The sequence below is a fragment of the Vulpes vulpes genome, chromosome 1 (genome assembly GCF_048418805.1).
Source record: "Vulpes vulpes isolate BD-2025 chromosome 1, VulVul3, whole genome shotgun sequence".
Lineage (NCBI taxonomy): Eukaryota > Metazoa > Chordata > Mammalia > Carnivora > Canidae > Vulpes > Vulpes vulpes.
In genome coordinates, this window is record NC_132780.1 from 155,186,224 (window position 1) to 155,200,599 (window position 14,376).

Consider the following 14,376-nt stretch of genomic DNA (forward strand, 5'->3'; position numbering starts at 1 on the left):
AAATTTGTAACTCATTGTTTTTTAGGATAACAAAGGATTCAAATACTTGTACAAAAATAAAACAAATATAGAAACATATCAACCAAAATTTCATATTTCAAAATATCTACATGGGGCTTTATAAATGTCCATGGGTATAAGCACTTGACAGAATAATAAATTAACAATCTTTTATGAACACCAGGAGCCCTGCTAGCTCTTTCAAACCAGCCTTTAGGATTTCCAACTTTTAAGTCCCAAAGCCACTGCAGAATTTAACCCTTGTCCCCAGAGATTCTAGACCATGTAAACAATTTTGAGAATTAACAATCATAAAACAATCTTTACAGTATGTTTTGTGTGTTTATGAGAAGAGGGAGACCAAAGAGAACAGAGTTGTGGAACACGGGTAAAAAGACATAAGCCAATTACCATTTGTAGAGTAAACTATCCTTTATTTTTAAATTTTAAAAAGGATTTTATTTATTTATTTGAGAGAGCAAGAGCAGGGGAGGAGCTGGAAAGGGACAAGCAGACTCCACACTGAGCACAGAGCTCAACGCAGGCCTGTCTCGCAACCCTGAGATCATGGCCTGAGCCAAATCAAGAGTCAGATACTCAACCAATTGAGCTACCCAGGAGCCTCTAAATTCTCCTTTATTGTGCTAACTTCTGGTCACTTTGGATTTCTGGTTTCTTTGAATGGCTCTCAGGATCTCATCTACAGCAACACTTTATATTATGTGATGATTATCACATTAGAAGTTGAAAAATACTATAAATCATTGTCTCTGCAGTATTCTATATTTTAAGAGGTTGTGTTATTTTGGGACACCTAGGTGGCACAAAGTGTCCCACTTTTGGTTTCTGCTCAGGTCATTATCTCAGAGTCATGAGATTGAATCCCGAGTCAGGTTCTGCACTCAGTGCAAAATCTGCTGGAGACGGCAGCCCAGGTTGCTCAGCGGTTTAGTGCCACCTTTGGCCCAGTGTGTGATCCTGGAGACCCGGAATCGAGTCCCACGTCAGTCCCCGCATGAAGCCTGCTTCTACCTCTGCCTGTGTCTCTGCCTCTCTCTCTCTCTCTCTCTCTCTCTCTCTCTGTGTGTGTGTGTCTCATGAATAAATAAATAAAATCTTTAAAAAAAAATCTACTGGAGAATCCCTCTCCTTCTATCCCTCCTGTTTTTGCTCTCTCTCTCTCTAAAAATATAAATCTAAAAAAAAAAAGTTGTGCTATTTTAAGGAATGCAATTCAAACTGACATTTGAGACACATAAAGCTATTATCTTACTCTAATGATGTACTCATAAGGGGAGCCAATGAATAAGTGAGGAAAATTGGAGAGTTAGGAGAGAAGAAAGGAAGAAAAATGTCAGAGGAAGTTCAGAAAAGTCTGAGGGAATAAATGGAAAGACTATGTGTAGAAAATTATGGGAAATAACAATCTCTGGCACCTAATACAGTGAATTGATGAATGAACAGCATGACCCTATACCTAATTAATCTTCAGTTGTGATATTTACTGAAATCAGTTCTCTTACCTGAAGGATAAGGATATTCTTTTCATGACTTATAGCTATAGTAATGGTCCAGGAAATGTATAAGTGTTGCAGTATCATTAGGTAGGCCTAAATATTTGTTTGGAATCTGTAATTACAGGAATTGCAAGCACTGGAGCTTACACTACTTAGACAATTAGGAGGCATCAATCATATGGTTGTCAAATATTCTTCTTCAAACTAATATTTCCATTGTGCAAGTTTTGGAATAAAATCTAATCATTGGTAAAATTAGATGTACTTGGTCTAAGGAGCTTAGAAATAAAAAGTTTACATTTTGGCTTAATATTTACATATATAGATATAAATTGAGGTGTGTAAATTAAATACATACACAAATTCAATGAAATTTTACATCTAACAAGTGAAAAGCAGCAATTTAACATGCATATTACCTTCTTTAAAATATATTTTAAATATTTGAATCGTATCACTAAGTAGCTTCATTTTGGCACATTTTTATAGTACTTAGTCTAGATTTCCCCTTCATTTGAGGTGGCTAATCTTTTCCAAAATGTAAAAATCTATGCCAGACTCCACTGTAATAAAATATTAGAACAAGAACTGCTAATGTGCATGCTTATTTCTTTTATTTCTCTGGAATCTCAAAAAACACATTAGGTCACCGGCTATTTGTTTCTCAAAAATTGTTTTAGATTAGAATTTTAAAAATGCAATTTCAATTTATATCATTATTTGCTTTATGTAATTAACATATGTAGCCTATTCTCTGTCAAAAACAGAATCTTGAAGAAGAATGAGGAGAAAAGATCTTTACAATTAAATATAAGTTGGGTAGCCTGGGTGGCTTAGTTGGTTAAGCATATGACTCTTGATTTCAGTTCATGTCATGATCTCAAGGTCTTGAAATGGAGCCTGGCAATGGGCTCCATGCTGGACATCGAACCTGCTTGAGATTCCCTCCCTCCCTTTTCCTCATCTGCTGCCGCTTCCCCCACTCTGCCCTGTTCTCCAAAAAGAAAGAAGAAAGAAGAAAAGGAAGAAAGAAGAAAGAAAGAAAAAGAAAGAAAGAAAGAAAGAAAGAAAGAAAGAAAGAAAGAAAGAAAGAAAGAAAGAAAGAAAAAAAGAAAGAAAAAAGAAAGAAAGGCAAATATAAATATATTGCATATTATAAATAAATATAATAAAAATTAAAATGTATTGATTACATCTACTTTTCTATTTTACTTTAAATAATGTAAACGTGTGTACTCCTTGCCTTGCTCAGTAGTGTTATCATGTTATAAATTACTGTACAAGCTGAAAGAGTGCAAAGCGATCTCAATATCAATAGCAAATGGGAAATTTATGATTTTCCCATAACCCTCAGCAATTTTTGGCAAAAATTTAAAATGTCAGTTATAAATGTATATAGAAGTTTTTAAAATAGTAACATCACATTTTATTTTATATTTTGTAATTTAAAACATTAAGAACATTGAGGATTGAGATGTTTTATATCTTGGTAAAAAATATGTCAGTGATAGTTTTAAAAGTGACTCCTTGTCATTAGAACTTACAGTATGGAGTGAGCATCCTTTCAATGTCTTGTGAAGTTGACATACTACTTTCTAAGTCTGGATCCACTTCTAACATTTTATCCTTTGTTCTTTCAAAGTCATGAAATCCCTCTGAGAATTGCTTTAATATTAAGTTTTTGCCCACATCACTTCTGAGATGTCTTCATCTTTTTCATCACATTTCCTGTCATAATTTATTTCAATAAATGTGCCTTCACTAGTTCCTCTGGATGGAGGAATTGTGTCACTAAGTTCCTAGTGTCTCTCAAACAGCTGCAATGTTGACATTCCCATGATCAGCTATTTCTTCCACACCCCCATTTATGTTTTATTTGAATTCTGTGAAATTATTTGCACAGTGTAGCAAGTTTCTGCCATACTGCATGTATTTTATTTTGTTACTTCCTGCCATCATGCTTGAATGTTTTCCACTGTATGCTTTAAGTTATATTTTTTCCACAATTCATCTAAAGAGATTTTATGATCTTTCATTGTAGTGTAGCATCATTAACCTGTCCATGACAATAGGCTTCAAATGTTGAATTAACTCCTTGGTACACTAGCTGAATTGATGAAGTTGCATTTGATGGTAAAAATCAAATTTTCATATTTTTATTCAAAACCCAGAGAATCAGGGTGACCTGGAGCAGTACCCAACAGAAGTGGTGCTTGAAAAGTTTTATAATGATAATTTTAATTTCCCTGTAGTATTTCTCCACCTCTAGGAAATGAAGCAACACAACTACACACTTTGTTGTCTGTATGAGCTGATAACAGTTGTGCAATGACCTATTCCTGATAGCCTTTGAAAGAAATCATGTGATTGGTCCCTGATTGTAATGCACATTTGTTATTTATGCAATAGTTTATAGACTGAAAAGCTAGAAGTAAAGCTAATACTTTCTGTAATTACAGTTAATATACTGTAGTAATTGAAATTTGAATTGTGTTGTTGGGGTTGCTTATTGAACCATCCAAAGTGAAAACTGTCATGTTGTTGCTAAAGTTAAATAACTTCACTAAGTATTAAAGACAATTTTCCAAATAATATAATTGAAACAAGTATGGTTTGACTTTTTCCAAGCCAAAAGACCTGGAATAACAAATAGTTTGCTAAGCAATGAACAAACAGTGAATTCCTTGAAGTCAGTAACCATAAGTCACTCGGCAATTCTCACCAGAACCTAATTGTACACGTGTGGTAGATTCTTATTATGAATAAATACATTTAAGAATGAATGAATGGGGAGAAAATACTTAATATATATATAACGTATCCAATAAAAATGCATTTGATTTACTAAAATTAGGAAATGCAATCTTTCATCTTTATATAAAATTATAGACTCATAAAGTCTATCATTACATTCATGTTATGAAACTAACAAGATTTGATAGAACCACAATAGACACAGTGAAACTAATCTTTTTCCTTTAAATATTTCCCAGGGAAGAAAACAAAGATCAGGTTTATGTGCCTTCTTTACTGTAGGTTGTAGGTTGTAGGTTGAACAGCTTTTCTTTCTGTATTTTTTCCTTCTGAGTTTTTCTAGGAAATAAATGCCATCTAGGTCTGAGAAAATCCATTTTTGTCTTTGACTCCACTTTTGCTTTCTCCAAGCTCAGTTAAGTTTTATGATTCTCCTGTCTAATCCATTGTATAAATCAATAGTGGTCTAGATGTGTTTATTCTAACACTACAATACTTTTGGCTTAGTGATTAATATGCATTTCTTGCTTCTCTAAAAATAAGAAACCAAGTCTGAGATTTTATTGTCCTTATGCACCCCACTTTGAAAATTATAAATGACAATATCTAACCAGCAAAATCAGACAAATGAAAAGTAATGAAACATAAATCCAAGAAACCACAACACTATGGTAAATGAAATCTTTCTCCTAAGAGGAATGTAAATAATACTTGATTTTGCGTGTAATAGACAGGTGTATAGAGACAGCATTTCATGTTAAATAAGATGCAGTCTGAAGCATTCTCCATCAGTAAAGTAAAATCCATCTTCAGGGCAGCCCAGGTGGCTCAGCGGTTTAGTGCCGCCTTCAGCCCAGGGCTGATCATGGAGACCTGGGATCGAGTCCCATGGTGGGCTCCCTGCTGGAGCCTGCTTCTCTCTCTGCCTGTGTCTCTGCCTCTCTCTCCCCCTCTGTGTATCTCATAAGCAATTAAATTTTAAAAAATCTGTCTTCAGTGTTTATGGATAATTAGCAAGCAGTCATACTTTTGAAAGTGAGTACTGTGCCCAGGGCACTACCTAACATCACTTGATATTTTATTCATCATAATTTCCTTGAAGTATATGGATGACCCTTGAATAACATGGAGGTTGGGAACATTGACCCCTGCGCAATTGAAAATCTGTGTATAACTTTGACTTCTCCCCAAAATAACTAATAACCTACTGTTGACTTGAAGCCTTACTAATAATATAAACATTTGATTGACACACATTTTGTACGTTATATGTATTATATATTGTATTCTTATAATAAAGGAAGCTAAAGAAAAGGAAGTGTTATTAAGGAAATCATAAGGAAAAGAAAATACATTTAAAGTATTGTACTGTAAAAAAATCCATATAGAAGTGGACCCACACAGTTTGAACCCCTATTGTTCAAGAGTTAACTATATATATTTTTGAAGCACATGTCTAACTAATCAGAAATGTATCCAAAATATTTTTTCAATTCAAATATCTAATATTGCTCAAATAAAACGAATTAATCCTGTGTAAGCCTAATAGAATCTTCCTTTAAAACTCTATGTTTGGGCACCTAGGTGGCTTATCAGTTAAGTGTCTGCCTTAGGCTCAGGTCATGATCCCAGGGCCCTGGAATCAAGCCCTTTGATGGGCTCTCTGCCCAGCAGGGAGTCTGCTTCTCCCTCTCCCTGCTGCTCTCCCTGCTTGTGCTCTCTTTCTATCAAATAAATAAAATCTTTTACAAAAATAAGAACTCTATATTTATCCTTACTTTTTATATTTATCAACCTGAACTTGTTAGACAAAAAAACTAGTGAAAATTGGTTCAATGGTCCCTTCTGGTTTTCTCTCATCTGGTTTCTATCAAATTGTGAAAAGAAACCAAAACAAAATATAAAACAAACAAAAAGATGTTATGATTCCACAGGCAATTAACATATTAAAGGGAATTAGAAGACAACCTTTAGAACTCTAACCATGAAATAGATGTTTTTCTTTATATAATTTATTGATTTTTTTCTGAGTTAAATATAAGTAAATCTCAACATTTCTAATGGAACAATTACTTTTATATTTAGGGATTGCTGAATTCTTAAAATTTTAAGTGAATTCTTATTGAGTTGGAAATTTCCCATTTATTGCTGAAAATTTAATATCTATGAATTCTCTTGCTTGAACTAAATTGTGGATAAGTCTCTTGAGGTTGCAGTAATGGAGGGGAAAGAAGTAAAAGCACTGGTTGAAAGAATATCAAGTAGAGAAAGATTCAGACTCTGGTATTTTCAACACCCAGAGTGAACATAACTTATCTTTCCTATTGGGAAACTTTTGAAAGTCAAAGAAAGTTCTATTATAATTACATTGACTAAGCAAGAATGAGCTATGAATGTCCTTGTCTTGGCACACCTGAATGTAAATCCCTCCTCTAAATGATATGCTCACAAGGGATCATGCATTCATCCATCTTGGATTCATAGATCTTTGAATTCTTGACTCCTAGCACCTTTCAAGTATTTACTGCATTAAAATACAGTAAAATATAAAGAAAATAGGGGGAAAGGAGAGCAAAGAAAAGGAAGAAAAAAGAAAGGAAAAAGGAGGGGAAGGGGAAAGTTTAAGAATCCATGCACCACTTATTCAAAAGATGAAGTCTGAGATATTGGTATTTGGAGAAGGACTAGAAATTTGAGGAAATTGATATTCCCATATAACCCTGTTTCCATTAAGGAACTGATTGATATATTCTAAATATGAGTGTAACAGGGAACAGGGAATGGATGAAAACCACGGCTCCCACATCACATAATTTGCCGGTGTAGCATACTATTAGTCAGTCTGGTTTTTGTTAGCATCCCTCCTAATTCTGCCCTCATCAGAAATTTTTTATGACCGAACTATGATTTTGCAAAATCATATACAAAATCATGTGGTGATACATACCCTAGAGCACTTATAAACTGTTTTCCCTAAAACTCTAATTTGGATCAAAATTAAGTTTGTTTAGTTATTTTCCTTATGAACTTCTAACATATTGTATCAAACCTCATGCAGGTACTCTTATGTAAATCATATAAATGGAAATAGAGAGACAAAGTTCAATTTATAGAAAAACCAAGAAAAGGTGTTGAATATCAAGTTGTGAGCTAGCCCTTGTAAATATACTTCCTTCATCTGCTGTGCTACTTTTTTTCTCTGCAGTCATAGATATATTTAGTTATTGCAACTAAGTATGTTTCATTCATTAATATTTCATTTTCAGTTATAGTGACACTCCAGTTTCACTATAGGCTTTTAAAATTACAGACAGCCTTGAAATTGCATCCTACTCCAAAAAGATAAAATAGTTCCCCCATTAAGGGAAACTTGTTAAGTATCATTTCCATAGCTTGCAAACCCCATCATTCTCGTTGCATATCCAGCCATCTTCCTCCATTTCTCAGCAACAAATCATTAGCTAAGAACTGGAGTGAGACCTCATTATCATTCACACTAAACTATTTTCACAAAATGTGTTAGAAGAAATTTACTAGTCTACCCTGAAGCATTATCAAAGAATTGGTACTGAAATACATTTGCCAGGATAAAGGAACAAAGTACATTTTATGGTCTCGTTCATTTTTAATCCTGTTTTGCTGGCTTGTTCACTAATTTACAAAATTCAGTAATTGGCATAGTTTTCTGTCATGTGTGTCAATTTGCCCTGGACTTCTGTAACTTTAAAACACTAACAAGCCTACAATTTTGTGTGTGTTTTCAATATACAAAATGTAACTATAAACAATTGTATATCTATTGAGTAGTCTTTTGTTATTTTTGTCATGAATTAGTAAAGAGATTGTTTATGGTACAGCTTAAGGCTATAATGAAGCTATAGTATAGCTTGTAAGGGAAAATGTTATTTCTAAAAATGAACTGCTTCCAAATTTGATTATACAAGTTAAATGTTTCCAAATAAAATAATTAACAAAAAAGTTTAAGACAAACAGGAACCTGAGAAAATATGAAAGCTAAGTGGCTAAATTTGTTTAACATACAAAAAGTGCTTATAAATCAATAAGGACTGAAACTCAATATATAAGTGGGTTAAGAAAAAGCAAAATATAAATGGACAATGAATTTGAAAGGTTTTGAATCTCATCGTAATTAAATAATGCAAAATAAAATAACAAAGAGGTATTATTCTTCACCTAAATAAAATATTAAAATGACTTAAAATATATAATAAGACAAAACAAGACACTAGACATCATTGGCAGAAGTACAAAATTATATTCTTTTTTCAAAGAAATATTTGGGAAAATACAAACTAAAGAACACCTAACTTTGCTTTCTCATTAACCAAACACGTTTACTTCAGGGCAGATAGAGATACAATATATATATTAATATATATTTTGTGAATAAATACACCTAAATAAATATTGGACAGAGCTTTTTAAAATCAGATCATCTATACATATCCATATGCAGTTTTTCAAAAGTTGCAAATCTGTATGTGCAATACATGTAACATGAAAGTACATCTATGATTTGTGCATGTAGTAACATTGTTACTACATGTTAATAATGCCCTTACTCTGGAAAGTTAGATTCACATGGAATCCTATTTTTTGAAGGGGAAGACAAGACTGGAAATTTTGGCTTACTTTAAACTTTTTCTTTGTTTATTATAATCTAAGTATATTACTTATTTGACAAAAATTAAAAGGTACTAAAGGTAATGAGATTTTATTGATTTTCTTCTTTATGAGAATCAGTTCTTGGTCCTCCATTACTGTTTGTATTTAATGAGAAAAATACATTTTAATCTGTGTTGTTCTAGTTCAAAGTTAAAATGAAAAGATAAAAATGGCTAACTTTTTAAATCTATAATGCTCATAATGATCTTATGTGTACATGATCTCTATTTGACATTAAAAAATGTATAACAGGGACATACAAAAGCATTTACTCAAAACTCAAAAATATATCAATTACTAGCCACAGGGAGAGAAATAATATCAAGAGCACTCTCTAGGTGACTAAGGTAATCCTTTGCAGCAATGTCTTTACTGCATGGAATGAATAATGGGTAAACCATATCCTCACGACCTCAAACAATAAATGTAAAATCACCACCGGACAATCAGGCTTATTATCAGAGAATGTAATTAGGCCTAATTACATCCCAGACTTATTTTCCCTAATTTTTCATTCTCCTGATACTCATGCATATTGATTATACCACATAATCATGGGCTTACTGATTTGTTGCCTTTTAATTGGTCTCTAGTGTTTCACTGATGTGTATTTCTCTTCCCGATATCACTGTGGGGCTTTTTAAAAATGCCTTCCTCATATTCCTTGATACAATTGACAATCAGGAAATGTTTCTTTAATGAAAACAGAGTGAGGCAGAAGCTTTTCAGTGTGGACTATTAAATCACTTAATTAAACAGGAGAAACCCTATAAGAAACGAGAGATTCTGGTTGTCAATTGGATAATAATAAAAGAAGTTTAAGTGAAAGCTGTATAGCTAAGGATGAACCAAGGAATCTAGGTTCAGTAACTTAACTGGGAAATGAGGGATGGTCATACAAAAATAATTTTTAATTAATTTCTAGTCATGAGAAGGGGATGAAATAATGCTAGGTATTCATTCACACTTTTTTTAAAGCAGTAATACGGACATTTTTCATGAACTATAATAAAATACAAAAAAATTAAGAGATCCTTTTATTGAAAGGACAACTTAAGTCAACATCTCTAGGTTGTTATTATGTGTATTTTTTCCTGATAATTTCCTTTATCTCAGACAATAGGGATAAGTTTTATAAATTACTTCCTTATATTTTGATCACTGTGATAGAGTATTAGAATATATTAATAACACCTCATACTTTGTCATTGAACAGTAATGAAAATTAGTAAAACTAAATTTCAGCTAAAATTATGTGTGTATCTAAAGTCTTGTAAAATGCATTGGAAAATGATATTCCATAGGCAATATGTATGGCTCTTAAACAGCTGGGAAAATAATATTATTCTAAAATTAATTTATTCAATCTTGCCAAAGGCATTTGTCCACATATAGGGCTAATTTTATGCCAGGATTAAAATTTTAACAGATATAATATGCGTAGGATAAAATGTATTGTGAAAGGCTTCCAGGACTTCAGTAACCCTCATTGATAAATTATGTTTTGTAGAAGTATTTTATCAAATAACTTTGTTATTGAACAAATGAACCTGCATTATGTTTCTATGTGTAATCAATAATAAAAATAATACTTTTCTCAAATTGTTTAATTTATAAATACCTTTACCTTTCTCTATGATAGTTACCTGTGATTGTTTGACACAGAAAAGTTTGATGTAATGAAGTGTGAGACAAAATAGCTATCTTTGTGAGGGTAAGGATTCAGTTTTGTGCCCCACATCTTATTCACAGACATTTAATAGTATTTAGTATATCAGGCATTATTTTAGGAACATAATAAATATTAACTCATTTTAATCTTCCTACAACTGTGTGATATAAATATTATAATAATCCCTACCGTGCAGTGAGGAAACTGAGGCAGAGTGGTAACGTGTCCAAGGTTCCATAGCCAGTAAAGGGAGGCTTAAATATCAGGGATTGTATTTCAGATTTTGTATTCTTAACCAGTATCAAATGTTTCATCCTTTTAAACTCTGGTAGTATGTCCAAGTGATTATAACGGAATAGAACTTTTAAAAGCAGTTAGTCCAGTATGTATATAAACCCACATTGAAATCCAAATTTGGTAGTTTTGCTAAATATACTATACATGACTTGCTTGTTCATTAAACTGTATCAATTCCTAATTCAGGACTAGAATTCAGTAAAATTAAAGTAGGTAAATCTTTTTTTTTTTTAAGATTTTATTTATTTACTCATGGATGGGAGACACAGAGAGGCAGAGACACAGGGAGAGGGAGAAGCAGGCTCCATGGAGGAAGCCAGAGGTGGGACTCAATCCCCAGTCCCCAGGATCAGGCCCTGGGCTGAAGGCAGAGCTAAACCGCTGAGCCACCCACCCTGCTCCAGGTTTTTTTTTTTTTTTTTTAATCATAAGTAAGGAATTATAATTATTTGAACAAAGATAGCTTACTTTTTTCCTGATGAAAATATCACTTGATGAAGATATTCACTATGCCCAGATATACTCTCAGAATCCTTCTCAACACAAAATTTCCATCACCATTGCCAATATATTGAAGGTGCTCCAATGAGAGAAATCTCTTTGCCATCCTTGCAATGTAATCACCAAAGTAGCAATTGCTTCCAATAACTAAAAAGTCTTGGTATCTATTATACTCATTTCATAGAAATCACTTTGAAGTTTTCTTACTTTTTTATGTATTTTGAACATTTTAATTAGCACTGAGATCATTCACTCTTTAAAGATTACATTCTATTTGGTATACACACACGTGCACGCGTGTCATAACTATTTTGGTGAATGGTAGCTTGTTCCATTCAGTGTTTTTGCCCTGAAATCTAGCCTATCTGATAAGAGAAAACTCCACTTTCCTTTTGTTTGGAGTTACCTATGTACTTTTGGTCACTTGTTTATACTCAATATTTCCTAATCAGCTATGACTATAGCATAGAATTGGTTTTTGCTTTGGAAGACAACCTGGAAATAATTCTAATAGGTGAGCCATTCTTATTTACATCATTGATATAATCAGCATATATGTAAATATTACTCTCACTTTCTCTAAATTTTAAAATTTTATGTGTTTGTTTTTCATTATGATGATGTGAGTTCTAATCTTTAATAAGTTTCCGAGCTTCCTACCCGTTCCCCCTCCCCCTAAGTGCCGCTCTGCTGCTCCGCGCTAGCTCAGAGCTCCCGGCTCCTGCTAAGCCAGCGCCGCCCTCGTCTCTCTCCAGCCATGGTCATGATCATCTACCCGGGCCTCATCAGCCTTGATGAGATGAGATGTTCTCCGACATCTACAAGATCCGAGAGACCGCGGACAGGCTCTCCTTGGAGGTGGAGGGGAAGATGGTCAGTAGGACAGGGGGTAACATTGATGACTTGTTCATTGGTGGAAATGCCTCCGCTGAAGGCCAGGAGGGCGAAGGTACCAAAAACACAGTAATCACTGGTGTTGATGTTATCAGGAACCATCACTTGCAGGAAACCAGCTTCACAAAAGAAGCCTACAAGAAGTGCATCAAAGATGATATGAAATCAATCAAAGGCAAACTTGAAGAACAGAGGCCAGAAAGAGTAAAGCCCTTTATGAGAGGGGCTGCAGAACAAATCAAGCACATCCTTGCTAATTTCAAAAACTACGAGTTCTTTATGGGTGAAAACATGAATCCAGATGGCATGGTTGCACTACTGGACTACTGTGAGGATGGTGTGACCAGTTTTCTTTAAGGTTTTCTTTAAGGATGGTTTAGAAATGAAAAAATGTTAATGAACTTGACTGTTACTTTGGATGTATCACCTGATGTCCTAACTGGCTGCTGCTCTTCATCCACACAACACCAGGACTTAGACAAATGGGACTGATGTCATCTTGAGCTCTTTATTTATTTTGACCTTGATTTATTTGGAGTGGAGGCATTGTTTTTAAGGAAAAAAACATGTCATGTAGGTTGTCTAAAAATGAAATGCATTTAAACTCATTTGAGAGAATGCCTGTTAGTTTTACACATTTTTATTTTTTTATTTTTAAATTAATTAATTACTTAATTAATTAATTTATTTAGTTTTATACATTTTTAAATCCATCTTGTGTAGTATCCTGAAGAAGCTAGAGCCTTATTGTAGACTACTGCTAGAAAGCATAAGAGTGCCTGCAGATAACTTGTACAGTGAAAGCTATTTATGGGACTGGAATATAAAAAATAAGAACCAAAAGTATTAATTCTGAGTTCAAGTAAAGGGAAAGACCATGCTCATAGTGGGACCAACATTTGAAGTGGATTCCTTATATTTCATCACCTACAGATGGAAGTAGTTAGTTCTGGAAGAGATTACCAAAAGAATAAAAAGAGACTAATAACTAACTAACTAACTAACTAACTAAATAAATAAATTTCCCATTTTTATTCCAGAGATTACATTTATACTGTAATGTAATTTATTTTGCCTCTTTTTAAGATACTGTCTATTAATTCCATAGTATAAGCAAAACAAACTAAATTTGTTTTTTTTTTAAGATTTTATTTATTTATTCATGAGAGACACAGATAGAGGAGAGGCAGAGACACAGGCAGAGGGAGAAGCAGGCTCCATGCAGGGAGCCCAACGTGAGACTCGATCCCAGGACTCCAGGATCAGGCCTTGGGCTGAAGGCAGGTGCCAAACTGCTGAGCCACCCAGGGATCCCAAAACAAACTAAACTCGTTAACTCTTTACTTCTCCTTCTCACCCAACTTGATTCAGTGAGATTACCTTAATGTTTACCTTTTATATACTAGATATTCCACTATTTGAGTTATCAGATTTAAATGACATATATTATCTCCCACCTACTGCTCCTAAGTATAGAAGTCAATTATTTCTATACTATTTTCTATTATTTTTCTCTGTATTCTTTCTATTAAAAAAGATATTATGGAGTCCTCATAAAAGCGCATGCCATTTACAGAGCAACAATTCATCTTAATTCTTTCCTTTGTTTAGTTTTATTTCCAAATATGAATAATAATTTCAATGTTGAATACAATGTATTCTACTTATTAAATATATTCAATTTTCTCCAGCATTGCAGGGGTTTCCTAACCATTTCTGTTCCATCAAGCTTATCTTCTAGTAGAGTGCTGTTCAACAGAACTTTCTGCCATGATAGATATATTCTATATGTATGCTGTTCAGTAAGTAGCACAAGTGAATGTGCCTTGAAGTCTGGCTACTGTGACTGAGGGATTGAATTTTAAATTTTATTTAATTTTAATTAATTTTAGCTTTAATGTTTATAGCTACATGCAGCTAGTGGCTACTGTACTTTGTATAACACAGCTCTAATACTTATGTTCTTACATATTCAATATTATTTGCTTTTAATTTTTTGCTTGATGGACTGCTTGGCTAAATATAAAGTTTTTGGCTTAATATAAAATCCCTGTT

The 14,376-nt window shown here is 33.3% G+C and overlaps 1 protein-coding gene across 1 annotated transcript; it reads left to right on the top strand.

The window, feature by feature from the left end:
- Window positions 1-12,290: 12,290 nt before the first annotated feature.
- LOC112914252 (translationally-controlled tumor protein-like) lies at window positions 12,291-12,678 on the top strand. The gene has a single exon (XM_072746689.1). It carries the CDS (start codon window positions 12,298-12,300, stop codon window positions 12,676-12,678), a length of 381 nt encoding a protein of 126 aa, XP_072602790.1. The 5' UTR covers window positions 12,291-12,297.
- Window positions 12,679-14,376: the final 1,698 nt, after the last annotated feature.